The following is a 16,153-nucleotide window of genomic DNA, read 5'->3' on the forward strand; positions in this document are numbered from 1 at the left end:
ATGGAAGAGAATTTTGGAACCTGCAAGAAACTGGGACGGAAAATTACCTGAGAAAACTTGCGCTTGCATTGGTATTTTACTTAAACCGATGTACAATTGATAAGTCTCAAAAAAAACTATTAGCTATAGGAGATACACATGTTTATTTGTAGACAGGGTGAACCCGACGCCACCGACAAAATATCAGAGGTTGACATTAGCTAGAACTTCCGGGCTGAGAGGCCGTCGTCAATCTGTAAGACTTCTTCTTCCTGACGTTTCGTTGCCAACTGCGGGCAACATCTGCGGAGGTGAGTCAGCGACTGGCTGTCAGGCCGTGGAGATCCCGTTTATACTTGATGCATAGAGGGCACCACCATACCATATCATTTGCAAACGCCTTCTAAGAAAAATGGATACGCTGACAACTTTGTTTCTTCAGAAACGCTTTTCTTGCCGTTGTCAGTCTACATGTTATATCCTCTCCACTTCGACCATCAATGATTTTACTGCCCAATATCAAAACTCATCTATTTTACTGGTCTCGTTTCCTAATCTAATTCCCTCAGCATCACCTGATTTAATGTCCGCCCCCGGTAGCTGAGTGGTCTGCCGGCCTCTGTGGCCGAGCGGTTCTAGGCGCTTCAGTCGGGAACCGCGCTGCTGCTACGGTCGCAGGTTCGAATCCTGCCTCGGGTATGGATGTGTGTGATGTCCTTAGGTTAGTTAGGTTTAAGTAGTTCCAAGCCTAGGGGACTGATGGCCTCAGATGTGAAGACCCATAGTGCTTAGAGCCATTTGAACAATTTAAAAGGCCGACACGGTAGCTTAGCTTGTTCGGTCAGAGGGCTGCTTGCCCGCTGTAATAAAAAAACTGAGTAAAAGAAACAACGATCAACTTGAACGGATGTTTTGTGGCGTCCGCCCAGACCAAACGCAACGAAATAGATCGAAAAAAAAGGGAAAAGGAGTGGTCAGCGCGGCAGAATGTCAATCCTAAGGGCCCGGTTTCGATTCCCGGCTGGACTGGGGACTGGGTGTTGTGTTGTCCTAATCTTCATTTCATCCCCATCGACGCACAAGTCGCCGAAGTGGCGTCAAATCGAAAGACTTCGACCCGGCGAATGGTCTACCCGACGGAAGGCCCTAGTCACACGACATTTATTTACGGTACCTGATTTAATCCGACTACATTCCATTATCCTTGTTTTTATTTTGTTGATGTTATTTTATATCCCCCTTTGAAGGAACTCTTCATACCTTTTAGTTGCTCTTTCAGGTACTTTTCTGCCTCTGACAGAACTTAAAAGTCATCGGAAAACCTCTAAGTTTTTATTTCTTCTCTCTGAACTTTAATTTCTTCTCCAAATCTTTCTTTGGTTTCCTTTACTGCTTGCTCATCGTACCGATTGAATAACATCGGGGATAGGCTACAACCACGTTTCTCTCTCTTCTCAGTCACTGCTTCCTTTTTATGCCCCTCGAATCTTGTAAGTGCCATCTGGTTTCCGTACAAGTTTTAAATAGCCTTTCGCTCTCTGTATTTTCCCACGGCTACCTTCAGAATTTCGAAGACAGCATTCTAGTCAACACTGTCAAATGCTATGTATTATTGTCTGCGATTCAACTAAACCACAGATTTAGTATCAACATAGCATACACATTATTGTTTGTTTTATCACTGTGTAACCGGCGTTGGTTTGCAGTGTTGGCGGATGTGAACTTTTGTAGAACACTACGGAAAAAGAGTTCTCTATCTTACCTGTGTCATTTCCTTGTACAGAATTTGACGATCTGCATAAAGGGACAGTTGCAACGCTTGACACGTTATAAACACGGCTGCATATTAAGTTACCTGCTCGAAACCCGTCCTCAGTTTCCACAAGACAAACCCAGCTGCACTACTTCATATCAACAGTAATAATAATACCTATCTTGCACAACGTACCTACATTCAGTTTTAAAAGATAGAGCGATTTTGGTAAACTGTAGAGAACTCGGTGAGGCCATTCTAAGCCTGTTTTCGCCTCTACTTTATGTGTCGTTCCGTTAGCATTAAGATTTTTTTTCTTTTTTTTCTTTTTTTTTTTTTTGAGCTGTAACGCAGGAAAGATTTATGAAATACCAGGGTATGAAAAGTGTTGGGCCCTTCTGAAACTGTATGGGGTGCAACCCAGTGGGACATGCAGCCATAGGGGCATGATTTATGCAGACCACTTGCCATGGGTACACGATGACGCACCGCACCAGGAAGACCAAAACCACTTTGGTGCAGTGCCAGATCGTTAAGAGCTGGTTCTACCGATTAGTTTGATGGTGTTTTGAAAAGTTTCCCGCATCGATATTCGTACTAATAATATAAACAGACGTACTTTGGATATACTAATGAAATATGCTTCTCTTTAAAGCATAACCGTAATAGACCTTTAAAAAATACTAACTGGATATACAACGAAGGCTTTCACAACCGGATGTCTTAGCTGCTGGCGAGTCTTCCAGGTTGTATGGCCGTGCACCATAAAAGCATTCCATTTCCCAACGATTCGGTCAGAGCTGCATTGGACATCTGCCCAGGTTCTCTTGGATCCTCTGAGACTTGCTAACTGAATGATTAGACGTTGCAGGGCGACATAAATAGTATAGAAGAGGCCCACGGAAGTTTTGTTCGTGATCGCTAGAATAATCCTCGTCAGAGATAAAACATGTTTTCGCCCGTACTTCATCTGTGGATCCAAATGCATTAAGAAATGTCATATTTTCTTTTTTTGGAAAAAAATATGGAATACCATGGTTGAAAAGGCGTTGGGACTTTTTGAAATTGTATAGGCGCAATCCAGCGAGACTTGCAGCTATAGAGCCATGATTTATACAGACCAGTTAACTACTTAAATGTCGGTTACGACCTGTCAAAGATAAAATCCATCGATTCTCTAGAGCTACTGTCTATACATGACTAAGTTTAATGGCCTCTTCTTTTCTGTTGACCGAGGTGACCGAAGTGGCCGAGCGGTTCTGGGCGCTACAGTCTAGAACCGCGCTACCGCTATGGCCGCAGGTTCGAATCCAGCCTTGGGCATGGATGCGTGTGATGTCCTTAGGTTAGTTATGTTTAATTAGTTCTAAGTTCTAGGGGACTGATGACCTCAGAAGTTAAGTCCGATAGTGCTCAGAGCCATTTGAACCATTTCTAGGGGACTGATGACCTCAGAAGTTAAGTCCCATAGTGCTCAGAGGCATTTGAACCATTTTTCTGTTGACTTTATCGCCATGTTTATATATTTCGATGGCTCCACTTGCCGTCTAGGTAAAATAGAAAAATCAGTTCTAGCAGAGAATGCTCTACATCACGGTATCACGAAGATTTCGAAACCAAAATTTTATCCATGACAATGAATTACAGTGCATGGCTATAAGGAGAAGCCATCGAAATTTATGAACATTGGAATAATTGTAACAGAAAGGAAGATGCCTTGTAACTTAGTGATACTGGACAGTTGCTTTACAGAATCGATAGATTTTGTCTCTGATGAGCGATAATCGATACTGAGGTTTCTCTCGGAAAAGAATTATTTCTGCCGACAACATGTAACCCTCTACAACGCACACATTTTTCACGCGGAAAGGAAGAGGCCTTGAAACTTAGTGATACTGGACAGTTGCTTTACAGAATCGATAGATTTTGTCTCTGCTAAGCGATAATCGATATCTGAGATTTCTCTCGGAAAAGAATTATTTCTGCCGACAGCATGTAACCCCCTACAACGCACACATTTTTCACAGTATGTATGTCACTCTAAGACGTCCAACCTGTCAGTCGGCTAGACTCAGCAGGACCTCTGGACAAAGCGTTAACAATGGAAAAGTTTCGAGAAGGACGGCCAAGAACCTGGAAGATTCTAAGGCTGGATAGGTTTGAAACATTTAAGATACAGCTAATTAGTGTACTTCTTGTCAAGTTTATTTATTGGGATACGACACGTTTTCAGACTAGAGACAGCAATAAAAAAGACACTTTTTGAATCTGCGTACCGCTACGGATGTAGAGGCGTCTCACTCTGACGCTTTTGGCCGCCACAAGGACGCCGCGCCGTCAGCTGTTACCGAGAGGCAAAGGCGTCCCGGGGGGGGGGGGGGGGCGAGCGGTGGCGTAGGCGGGCGGTTTTTTGCCGCAGCGTGACAGGTCGGCGCATCGAGAGGCAAATCTGGCTCGCCTAACGTGACAGGCGCGCCTCCGCCTGTCTCCACTTAGCGAGTGATCATGGCCGACTACGGCGCGCACGCAGCGCGATCGATGCGCTGCGTGCGGCAGCGGCAGCGGCGGCGGACAGAGCGCGGGGCGCGCCCCCATTGGCGGGCGCGGCGCCGGGTCACGCCCCCACCCCCCACCCCTCCGGCTCGCGGCGCTGCTCGGGCGCCACGCGCGCCCGTAAGACGGGCTCACCGCAAACGTTTGTCGGCCGCGGCTGGGCCAGCACGGACGATTAAGACGGCGCTCAGGCCGCGGTGGGAGGGACCGCCGGCTATCGACCGGCCGGCACGCCTACGCTGGCCACGGCGCTTCCTTTCCTCGCTTAAAGCTGCGGCCACAGCACAACCAGCGGGGCCCTTACCTATCCTACTGTCCACTCACTTCCCCGTAGACACTTACTTCCCCTGTCCGGGCAAGATCTAAACTCACTTCTTCCAAAAATTTGCACCTTTAATAGCCTTGCCGGACCATAAAAATAGATGCAGTGCAAGCAATTCCATGTTGGATAAAGGAGCAGACGTTCAATCGCCTGTGTTTCTCTGTATTCGGGCTTCAAAATTGCCCCATTAACCACGCTTACTTTACATTTTGCGACTTGTTCTTAATCTATTCAGTGCCCTCTGTGTACAACACTACAATCAGGTGACAAAAGTCATGGGAAGCGATAAACACATACACAGATGGCGGTAATATCGCGTACACAAGACATAAAAGAATACTGTACTGCCAGAACTGGCATTTTTGATGAGGTGAACTTTGTGAAAAGGCTTCCGATATAATTACGGACACACGACGGGAATTAACAGACTGTGATAGCGGGATCGTAGTTGGAACTAGACACATGGAACATTTCATTTCGGAAACCGTTAGCAAATTCAATAATGTCAAGAGTGCGATGGAGGTAGTGGCTGGTCGCTCGGTAGGAGACGAGAGCCCTTGGAACATTGGACACAGTGAATTCAATTCGTTCTTAGAAATGTTCATCAAAACACCTTGCGACCCTTGGAGTCGTTGTGAAACCACGCAGTGTGGGAACTCCGAGGGTATTTCATATATTACACAATTTAAAAAATACAATAATGAAATCAAGAAAGCGTCAACTAAAATATTCTTTTTTTAAATTTTCATCTACATAACTCCCATTTAAGTGCGGGTCAGGCATACATCCACCTCGTTGTCTCTGCTGGCAATTACTCGGTCTATGGAGTTCGCGATGACACTTTCACAGACATCTCTGTTGATGTCGTTGATGACACGTGGTTCAAATGGCTCTGAGCACTATGGGACTTAACATCTATGGTCATCAGTCCCCTAGAACTTAGAACTACTTAAACCTGACTAACCTAAGGACATCACCCAACACCCAGTCATCACGAGGCAGAGAAAATCCCTGACCCCGCCGGGAATCGAAGCCGGGAACCCGGGCGTGGGAAGCGGGAACGCTACCGCACGACCACGAGCTGCGGACGATGACACGATGAATTTCCTCTTTAAGTTGGAGAACTGTTCGTGGTTTGTTGTTGTAGACCTTGAACTTCACATAATACCGTAATAACAAGTCACAAGGAGTAAGGTCACAAGATCTGGGAGACCATTCAAAGCCGCCAAGAAGTGAGACTAACGTTATTTTGTATGCAGTAGTGTTATTGCCTCTCGGGATTTTTTTAAATTGTTGTCAACTTCTTTTTTTGTGAGAATCCACTCGGCGAAATTTCTCAGTTTCAGATTATCTGTGGGTTTAAGATGTTGCATCAACTGATTCTTGTAAGGGTGCATATGAAGATCCTTTTTCAATATTCTTTGCAAAGAGACTGTCAAAATTTCCAGCTGTCGAGTACGACACTGAAGGGACTTGTGAAGGCTGACGGCCACGAGCCGGTCGCTGTTGCCGAGCTGTTCTAGGAGCTTCAGTCCGGAACCACACTGCTGCTACGGTCGCAGGTTCGAATCCTTCCTCGGGCATGGATGTGTGTGATTTCCTTAGGTTGGTTATGTTTAAGTAGTTCTAAGTCTAGGGGACTGATGACCTCAGATGTTAAGTCCCATAGTGCTCAGACCCATTTGAACCATTTGAACCACAGCCACGCGATCCTGCACCAATACAATGTTTCGTTCCGTATGGACTATACGCTTCGTTCGGGGAGATCTTATGGTTGCAACGGACCCTGTTTCCTCGAATTTCCTTATCAACTTCTGTTGATGCTGCAGCGGCGTTATTAGCCTACATCCGAAGAGCCCGCGAAGTGTACGAACAGTCTTTGCATAGCACTCCCCGGTTCTATAATGGGTTTTCACAGTAATAACACGCTCCTTCTTTGTGAACCGCTGAAATCCTGAAATAGACAAACAATGATTGATCGTAATCGGAATGACAATCGAAAATTAATAAATACAGTGCTGTAAACCTGAAAACAAAAATTTTACCACTCCGTTTAAAAACTGTGTAATATATGAAAGATCCTTTACAATGGAAGTCTCGCGGCAGCTGCTAAATACCGGACGCAACCATGTACAACCGTCCTTAGAAATGTTTGTCACGACGCCTTGCGATCCCTGCAGTTGTTATGGAACTACAGTCGCTCTGGGAAATCCGAGGCTATTTTGCAAGAATGGAGATATGTCGGCAACTGCCAAGTCTTACCTTCATGTCGACTGCAGGGGCGGTGGCAAGGAGGAGGGGGTCTATGGGGGCTATAGCCCCCCCCCCTCCCAAATGGAGTATCATATTACACTGGATGAAATGACCAGAAATCAGCGAATATATTACTTCAACAGATTCACTCACTTTTTTATAATCATGTAGCAATATAGGTTGCAATGTATTTCATATACATTTTAACAAAAGAATAAGAGCCACAAATAGCCTACTATCTAAACCAATAAACATCATTTAATTTAAAATGGACGTCTTATTATTTATAAATATAGAATGGATGTATATTAATGTACGAGCACCACTTACGATAATCAAGAAACCGAGATATGGCGGGTATGCCTACCACCACTTAAATTGCTGACCCCAGATAAAAACATCGAAATCGCCTGTCATTTGGGTCAAATCGTATTATTTTCCCGGGCACGCACATTCTGTAGACACGTTTTTACCCTAAACTCCAAACCAGGTACCAAAAACTACCTTAAGCAACACCAAATTTTACCATTTTGTCAGTGGAGGACCCCAACTCTCCTTTTGTTAAGCGATATTCCATCCCCCCCCTTCCCCCCACGCCATAAGCCTACCCCCCCCCCCCCCCCCCCCGACCAGCTTCTAGACTCGCCCCTGGTTGACTAACAGCTGTGGCTCCCAGGCACAGTTATAACCAACCGGGAAATTGAAATTCATCTGGGAACAGCAAGAGAGTCAGTGGGGTAGCAGGAAACTGAGTGACCAATGAGAATTCGTCGCAGTGGTTGCCAATCAAAAGAAGGCAAAGGCCAAGATTTGTTTGTCGGGGTACTGCAACGGAAAAAGCAGTGACTGCGGTGGTGTTGGTCCGGAGTCGGGACCGGTAGTACAAATGTGATGTGGTAACAGCAGCAAGAGGAACTGGAAACAGCGCGAAGAAGGAGTGTGGCAGTTTCGCCTTGGATCGGTGGAGAATGCAGAGGCATGGCGTACACTGTCAAAGATAAGGCGCCTTAGTAAACTTTCTATGAGTGGGAGCAGATAATACTAATCGGTGAAAGACACGTGGATGGTGGATTTTACTAGCTGTCAGAAAGGACTAGAAGTGTCAGAGGGTGTTGCAGAGGCAAAATTAAGCCTTTATTATTATATAGAAGGAGCCTTTATTAGACAATATAAATAGATACACTAAACAATCCTTACTTGTCAAAGTGTAAAAAGACGGAAACGTTTATTAAAGGATGTGAGTAAACCCCGTTTCATTTGTAATAGTTGGTCTCTTCACCTGTAAGTGTTTTAGATCCCACGTACCCTGATTTTATTTTCAATATCCACCGGAATCTTTTTGCGATGACAGACTACTTTTATGCACAGGTTTCAGTATTTCTGCATTGGTTGCCCTACAATTCGACGAGCCTTATTAACGGACGCTGGGTGCTCGCGACTGTCAGATGGCCAGATACTTGTGTTTACAATAATTCTCCTTGTCTCACAGTGTGAAACTTTTCTAGTGAGGCTGTCGACCCAGAACAATTGGTTGACAGTGTTGGAAGATTTGGTATTAAAGGCTGCCGAGAGCAGTTAACCTGATTTAAACAGCAGACTTAAGGGTGATACACTGCACTGAGCCACAGGCAGCACAGACTGGGAGATTTTCTCGCCGGTGTAGGAAGCCATGTAGAGTGCCGTCTTCAGAGGCGGGCCAGGGTGACGTCATCCTAATGGAGTATGCATGACACAGAGCCGAATAGTTGGTTTCACCAAATGCAGCTTATTGATCCGTGCTTTCCCACTCTTCCTCCCACAGCTGCATGGATTATTTAGCCAACAGCGAGATGGCAGTCTACAGAGGAACGGTACATAATATCACTATGTATTCCCTTCAGCCTCCTTGGCTGCTACGTCTACTAGATCACTCCCTGAATTTTCACATGCCCTGGTACCCATCAGAATGATACCTGCGTCCTCAACTATTGGAGAAGGAACAGTTTCTCCTTATTAATTGGATCATTTTATCTGCAGGGTACATTTACTGCAGTGCTTGTACCTAGTGCCATTCGGAATGCATGGAGTTCATAGCCGAAAACAGGAAACAGACGGACCCGCAAAATTACACACCAATAGCCCTAACTTCTGTTTGCTGCAGAATCCTTGAACATATCCTCAGTTCGAATATAATAAACTTTCCTGAGACTGAGAAGCTTAAGTCCACGAATCAGCATGGTTTTAGGAAGCACCCCTCGTGCGAAACACAATTTGCCCGTTTGTCACATGATGTACTGAGGACTATGGGTGAATGGCAGCAAGCAGACTCCACATTTCTAGATTTCCAGAAAGCGTTTCACACGGTGCCTCATTGCAGGCTGTTAACGAAGGTACGAGCATATGAAATACGTTCACAGATATGAGAGCGGCTCGAAGACTTCTCAAATAATAGTTTCCCTCGACGGCGAGTGTTCACCGTAGACAAGGTATCGTCAGGAGAGTCCCAGAGAAGTGTGATAGGACCGCTGTTGTTCTCTGTATACAGGAATGATTTGGCAGACAGAGTGGGCAGCAATCTGCGGTTGTCCGCTGATGATGCTGTGGTGCACGGTAAGGTGTCGAAGTTGAGTGACTGTTGGAGGATACATCTTCAACATCATTTCCAGTTCGTGTGACGAATGACAGTCCTAAACGTGGAAAAATTTAAGTTATTGCGGATGAATAGGAAGATGAAACCTGTAATGTTCGGATAAAGTATTACTAATGTCTTGCTTGACACAGTGAAATCGTTAAAATATCTGGGCGTAACGTTACAAAGCAATATTAGGTGTAAAGAGAATGTGAGAACCGTGCTACGGAAAGCGAAAGGTCGACTTCGGTCTATTGGGAGAATATTAGGAAAGAAAGGTTCACATGTAAACGAGACCGCATGTAGGACGTTGGTGCGATCTATTCTTGAGTACTGCTCGAGTGTCTGGGATCTGTACCAGGTTGGACTGATGGAAGACATCGAAGAAATTCAGAGACGGGGTGCTAGATTTGTTGTTGGTAGGTTAGAACAACACGTAAGTTTTACGGGGTGATTCGGAAACTCATTTAGGAATCCCTGGACGGAAGGCGACCTTCTTTTCAGAAACGCTAGGGAGAAAATGTAGAGAACCGGCATTTGAAGCTGACTGCAGGACGATTCTACAGCCGCCAATGTACATTTCGAGAAAGAACCACAAAAATACGAGAAATCAGGGCTTATACGGAGGCATACAGACAGCGTTTTGCTCTCTCTCTATTTGCGAGTGGAACAGAAAAGGAAATGACACGTAGTGGTACAGGGTACCCTCCGCCACGCACCGTACGGTGGCTTGCTGAGCATCTATGTAGATGTAGATGTAGGAGAGTGCTGTTCGAGAGGAGTAGCCTCTCTTTTTTTCTGCTCCACACATAACAACAAGGCGCTAAAATGCCAAAGACCTCATCACAGTCACCATTATAATATACACACACACTTCACGCTTCGTGGCTCTTTGGAGCAAGACAACGGTAAACCATCTCCACTGCGACACTGTCCAGAAGATTGCCAGGAAGATCTGCTATTTTTTCAGTACTCTGTGTGAGTCTGGAAATGACGACGGCGATCTCATCAGTTTTTGATGAAGTAATGGATGTTGATATCACTTTACTCAAATAATGTTTAGAACTGGACGTTGTTTACATGTAGCTTTACATGACTACTCTGCGCTTCACACTTAAGTTCCTGCAAAAGGGTCATTTAGAGAAGTACCGTAACTATGAAATTTTAACAACGAACATTTTCGTATTCTACAAATTGTTGCCGTACCAGAAATTGTTTGTGACAACACAGTCTCTCTTTTGGAAATCGGGTTGCAGGTTCAGCAAATTTGGGCAATTGTTGGTTAACTGATAGACACTCACAGGTCGTCAGCTGCATATCTTAATTTGCAATAGCATGTGGAGAACAGCACAGTTCTCTGCTTCTCGAAACCTGTTACTGCTCTACAAGTTGCATCAAAAATCGGGATATTCTACTTATAGTTCGGATAAATTTCCAACGACCTCGAGTCTGCTAACATAGCGACGGCCAGCTGACAGGAATGCTAGCAGACTTGCACGAGTTTCAGACAGCATGTTCTCCACCTGTAAATGAAGCAATGTGACTGCACAGTTGTAAATACTGCAGCGATGGTCAACTGTTTTGAGTTTGCATGCTCCGTATTGATTATTCTATATGTCAGCCAATAACGATACTGCTGTTGGTCCCTCACAGGTGTCATCTACTGGGGCGCCAAGGAGAACAATGTTTGAATCTATTAAATGAGTCATTTACAAATCAAATTTTCTTGAGATTCCAGATGCGACAAGTGGTTAAATATCCGCGAGTTTCAGACGAATGTTTCTCGGCTTTTGCCAAGTAGTGGCTCGAAGACTCTTGTCCGAAAACTAGAGGGTATGTAACCACTTGACACGGTTGGAAGCTCGAAAAAATTTTAATAGTTTATACCGCCCTGAGACCATGCATGCGTACACGAGCCGTTTGCAGTGTATCTTGCCTCTGTATGTCTGCTTGAGCTGGGTAGGCGGCCGGCACGAAGTACTAAATGCAGGTCCCGTTTCTCTTGTTGGCAGCACTACATGCGGGAGGTGCAGCCAGCTACCTCAGCCCCCCACAACATTGCCGTCTGGGATGGAGCCCGGTTCGTCCACGCCTCTCTACATCCCTCCGATAACGGCAAAGAAAAAGTGCGTCAATACCAGTTGCTATTCAGTTCTTTCCTATTTTTATTAACTATCCAATAATTATCAGTTTTTCGGTAAATAGATTAGAACTTTAAATCCCATGTATTGGGAGCCCCGCCTAGGAGTAGTAGGGTTTCTTTTCTATGACTTCTCTCACGACATTTTCCGTTTCATTTATCATTTACAGATGAAGAAAGCATAAACAAAACTTTTTGATCGGGTGCATCAGCGGATGTCCTCGTATATGTTCTTATTATCAACAATATTTTCAAAATAGTTCAAATGGCTCTGAGCAGTATGGGACTTAGCACCAGAGGTCATCAGTCCCCTAGGACTTAGAACTACTTAAACCTAACTAGCGCCTAGAACCGCTCGGCCACACCGGCCGGGAACAATATTTTCTCTAAATTGTTGCGTCGAATCGCTAGATCAGTCTCAAAGTAATTAGTGATACGCAGGTGCACTGACTTCACCGTCCCATTACAAATAAGTGATTATGAATATGGAGACATTAAAGCACCCGGGCAAAACCAAAGACGAAATAGGAGAATTCAAAATAATCTCGGTCTGTTCGTCCACGAGACGCAGAACACGGCAGACACCGATGCCCAGGTTGATGCCCTCTTCCTAGACTTTTAGAAGGCGTTCGATAAAATTCCGCACACCCACCTAATAAACAAAATACGAGAGCACGGAATATCAAACCAACAGTGTGACTCGATTCAAGGGTTTCCACCAAATAGAACACAGCGTGCATTCTCAACGGAGAGAAACCTTCAGACGTATAAGTCACCTTGGCAGAACCCTAAGAGAGTGTTAATGGAACATAACTTTTTTTTATCCACACACCGTATAAAATGCGTATAAAATGGATATATGAGGTGTGTATTTATGTATGTTACACATCTTCTTCTAAATCACTGGACTGATTTCAACCAAACTTAGTACACACATTGCTTACTGTCAAGCAAAAATCGCTGTCGGAGTAATAACCACTTACTCGTCATAGTTCAAGAGATGTGACGTCATAAACACGGAAATGTGTGCAAAAGTATTGCGCCAAGCATGACGTTTAACTTCACTAAATCTTTTCTACTAACTCTACTCGCAGCATATTTCACAGACAGTATCCACAAATTCCGCTTAATGTACCTACGCAAATACATCATTTTACGACACACAAATAGATATGACGTGACAAACACTGAGATGCGTGAAACAATATCGCATCATGCATGAAGTTTTAAGTCATTTATTCTCTACTACTCACAAGGAAAATTCCACAGTGGTGCGAACGACCTTACCTATACGGTGAAGTAGGTTAAGATCCCAGGTATCACATACTGCAGCCATTCACCCTGGTGGGCCCACGTTTGCGAGTAACTGACGCCAAAAATTCGTAATTTTGTATGATACTCAATAATATTAAACAAGCTGTATCATATAATCTGCTTACGGGGTACAATGGACAGAATCTCAGTTTCATATGCGGGAGGTTGTGGGTTTAGAATCTCGCCAGATGTAAAAGGATTTTTTTTAAAATCTTTACCGAAATTAATTCGGTCATTATTTTTATTCAATTAATTGGTTCAAACGTAAGTTATTTAATTTTACTCCTATGCCACATTATTTTTTTATCACTGTATGAACTTTTTTTCATTTCTTTCATTTTTTTCTTTGTGTTATTCTTTTTCCAGACGGAATTTTTGTAAATATTAATTTAGTTATATTTACCTATTATAATATTCAACTGCTTGAAAATTTCGATCTATCAGTTAAAAAACGAAATAGTCTAAATTTGTGCAATGGTGTGAAAAATGTATTTTTGTTACCAGGTGTGTAATTCTTTTGCATGGAAATCTTCGTACAAACACTCAAAACATAACCTAAATCCCAACTGCACTAAGGACAAAATAACGCAGATGAAAATTTAAATGAAAGACTGGTTTATAAGTAAAACGAAATTCAAACAAAACAAGAAATAGTTACAATTAACGCAATAATGTGGACGAAAAAGACAGGGTGATAAAATAAAATAAATGAAATAGAAATTAATACGTAAAATTAATTAAAAACGCATGAACGAATATTTCAGGTGGAGAAAGAATGAGAGGAGGAAAAAATGAGAGCAAATGAAGAAGCCGATATTACGATTCAAATTATGTGGCAACAGAACGGACTTAAAAAATTACATTTAAATCAATTAATTTAATATAAATGATAATCAAAGTAATTTCGATAAAGATTAAAACAATTGACAAGATTCGAACCCACAACCTCCTACATGTAAAGGCTGTTATCCTATCAACCTACATAAGGTACTTTTTTAACGCTATTGATATCACACAAAATTCCGAATATTTTTTCAATTACTCACAAACTAGGCCCACCAGGGCGAGTGATTGCAGTGTGTGATACATGGAATCTTAAGGTACATCACCATATATATAGTTTCAAAAAGTCGATCTCTGCTTGTAAGGCACTCCTACTGCCTAGTCAATTTAAGGAAATCGCTGACACCTGGTAGCGCTTTTGACAGTTTCCAACTACGAAGCGCAAACGGCTGTAGGCGAAAACAATAGCCGTCTATAGAAGAAGAGTCGTCTATAAAGAGGCGTTTCTGTAGACATGTTTACTAAATCGCATTTTAGACACGTAGTGCATCTGTACTTATACGTTTGTACATTATGCATTGTTCTTTGTACGGCTGTTTCGTAATTTCAAAAGTGTTTCCACGAATGTATGGAAAGGAATTTTTTTCGATATTACACTACACTCACTGTTCATCTTCTGCTTCCGTTTCTAATAGAAAATTGTCAAAATGAAAAACGGGGCAGTGGCAGGTTTGTCAGTAACTATGATTATAAATGACTTACTGCATAGCGTCGGAAGTTCCATGAACCTTTCGTAGATGGTGATGTGTACAGAAAACTCGCAACGCTAGAAAAATTATAGCAAATGTAAAGGATTGACGCTTTGTGTGAGGATTGGCAGTTGACCCTCGACATGAATGTTAGGTACAGCCCACAAGTAGGCAAGGAAAGTCATTATTGTATGATTAGACAATTCTGGAATAATCACAGGAAGTAGTTATAAGAGTAAACTGTCCAGGAGTATGCATGTTGAGCGATTTAAAGTGGAAAGACTACATAAAACTAGTAACAGGTAAGGCATAACCAGACAGATTCGTCGGAAGAATCCTCAGGAAGTGTTGTTCGCATACAAAAGATGCACCTTGTAAAAACTTCGTTCGATCAATACTTGAATGTTGCTCATCAGAGGAGAAAAGCAGCGCGTTTCATTACAGGTCCATTTAGTACGCGTTAAAGAGCCACAGAAATTTCTAGGAAGTCCAGTCGCAGACGCTAAGAGAGAGGCATTTTGCATCTAGACACTGATTCCTGTTAAAGTTCCGTGAAAGTACGTTGCTAGAGGAGTCAACACACTACTTTCTCGTATACGTGTATTTCGCGAAAAGACCGTGAAGATAAAGTTATAGAGCTTCAAGATCACACACTGACTTACTAACAATTTTTCTTCCCCTGAACCATTCGCGACTGGAACAGAAAATGGGGTAAGTGGCAGTGGAATAAAGTTCCCTTCGCCATACGCAAGAAGGTGGCTTGCAGAGTTCAGGTGTCTGTAAATTTCGCATTAATACAGATAGCACAGGTGAACAGAACACCCCATGGAATAAAACATACAATTTGTTTCGTTTTTATTTTACAGGAGATGCTCGGATTAGAAACAACCGACAGGTGCTGAGGCCAAAAACTGCTGGTCAATACGTACCCCAAATATTTTATAACATTCAAAATGTTTGGTACTGCAGCAACGAAGCTGCTGGTGAAAAGGAAAGGGAGTAAAGAGATTTGGGTTTAGCTTTGCGTCGACAACCAATTCATTAAACACGGAGGAAAAACCGGGATAAGACTGGTATGAATACAGAAATCGGTCGTGTTCTTTTTAGGAGAATCATCCCGGCATTCGCATCAGTCGATTTAGGAAAAAAAAAACCTAAATCAGCGTTGTCGGACGTGGATTTCAAGATCTTCCCAACCAAATGCAAGTCCGGGGTCTCAATCAGTGCATAACTTCGGGTGTTTTTGTTTTGTTTTACGTCAAGGCGGTAGGGTCGTTTGACGTGATGCTCATGAAAGGTTCCCAAACGAAGAAGTCAAAGAGCAACGAATCACCTAATCGTGGTGGCCAGCATGGAGTGTACCAACGTCAATAATATCTTAATGAGGGCACCCACTTTGTGAGAGTCGTGAAAATCTTCATACAAGGGAGAAGGATGGACACCACAGTACCCGTCTGCTACCCTACGCATGAAATAACTGTGCCCAAGTTCGTAAAAATCCCGTAAAACTTCATGATCACAAGGCTTACAACAGAAATTTATTCCTTTCCATGCTGCCAGAACGGGCATCCCTTGCCATACCCACTGCTACTTGACAGAGTTGAAAGATGGCATTTCCTGAGTCACTAGGTTTGCCAACGGAAATTGTTGTCTTTGTTCCCACACACACATGTGTCGGCACACATTTTCAGACTATCAG

The 16,153-nt window shown here is 43.3% G+C and overlaps 1 protein-coding gene across 1 annotated transcript in view; it reads left to right on the forward strand.

Annotated features, from left to right (window-relative positions):
* LOC126481603 (inhibitory POU protein-like) overlaps nucleotides 1-16,153 on the forward strand; it is a 456,090-nt gene that overhangs the window by 248,180 nt on the left and 191,757 nt on the right. Inside the window, exon 2 of the mRNA XM_050105471.1 lies at nucleotides 11,481-11,594. Within this exon, the coding sequence (XP_049961428.1) occupies nucleotides 11,481-11,594 (114 nt within the window). The remainder of the gene's footprint in view (nucleotides 1-11,480; nucleotides 11,595-16,153) is intronic.

This window comes from Schistocerca serialis, chromosome 5 (assembly GCF_023864345.2).
Source record: "Schistocerca serialis cubense isolate TAMUIC-IGC-003099 chromosome 5, iqSchSeri2.2, whole genome shotgun sequence".
Classification (NCBI taxonomy): domain Eukaryota; kingdom Metazoa; phylum Arthropoda; class Insecta; order Orthoptera; family Acrididae; genus Schistocerca; species Schistocerca serialis.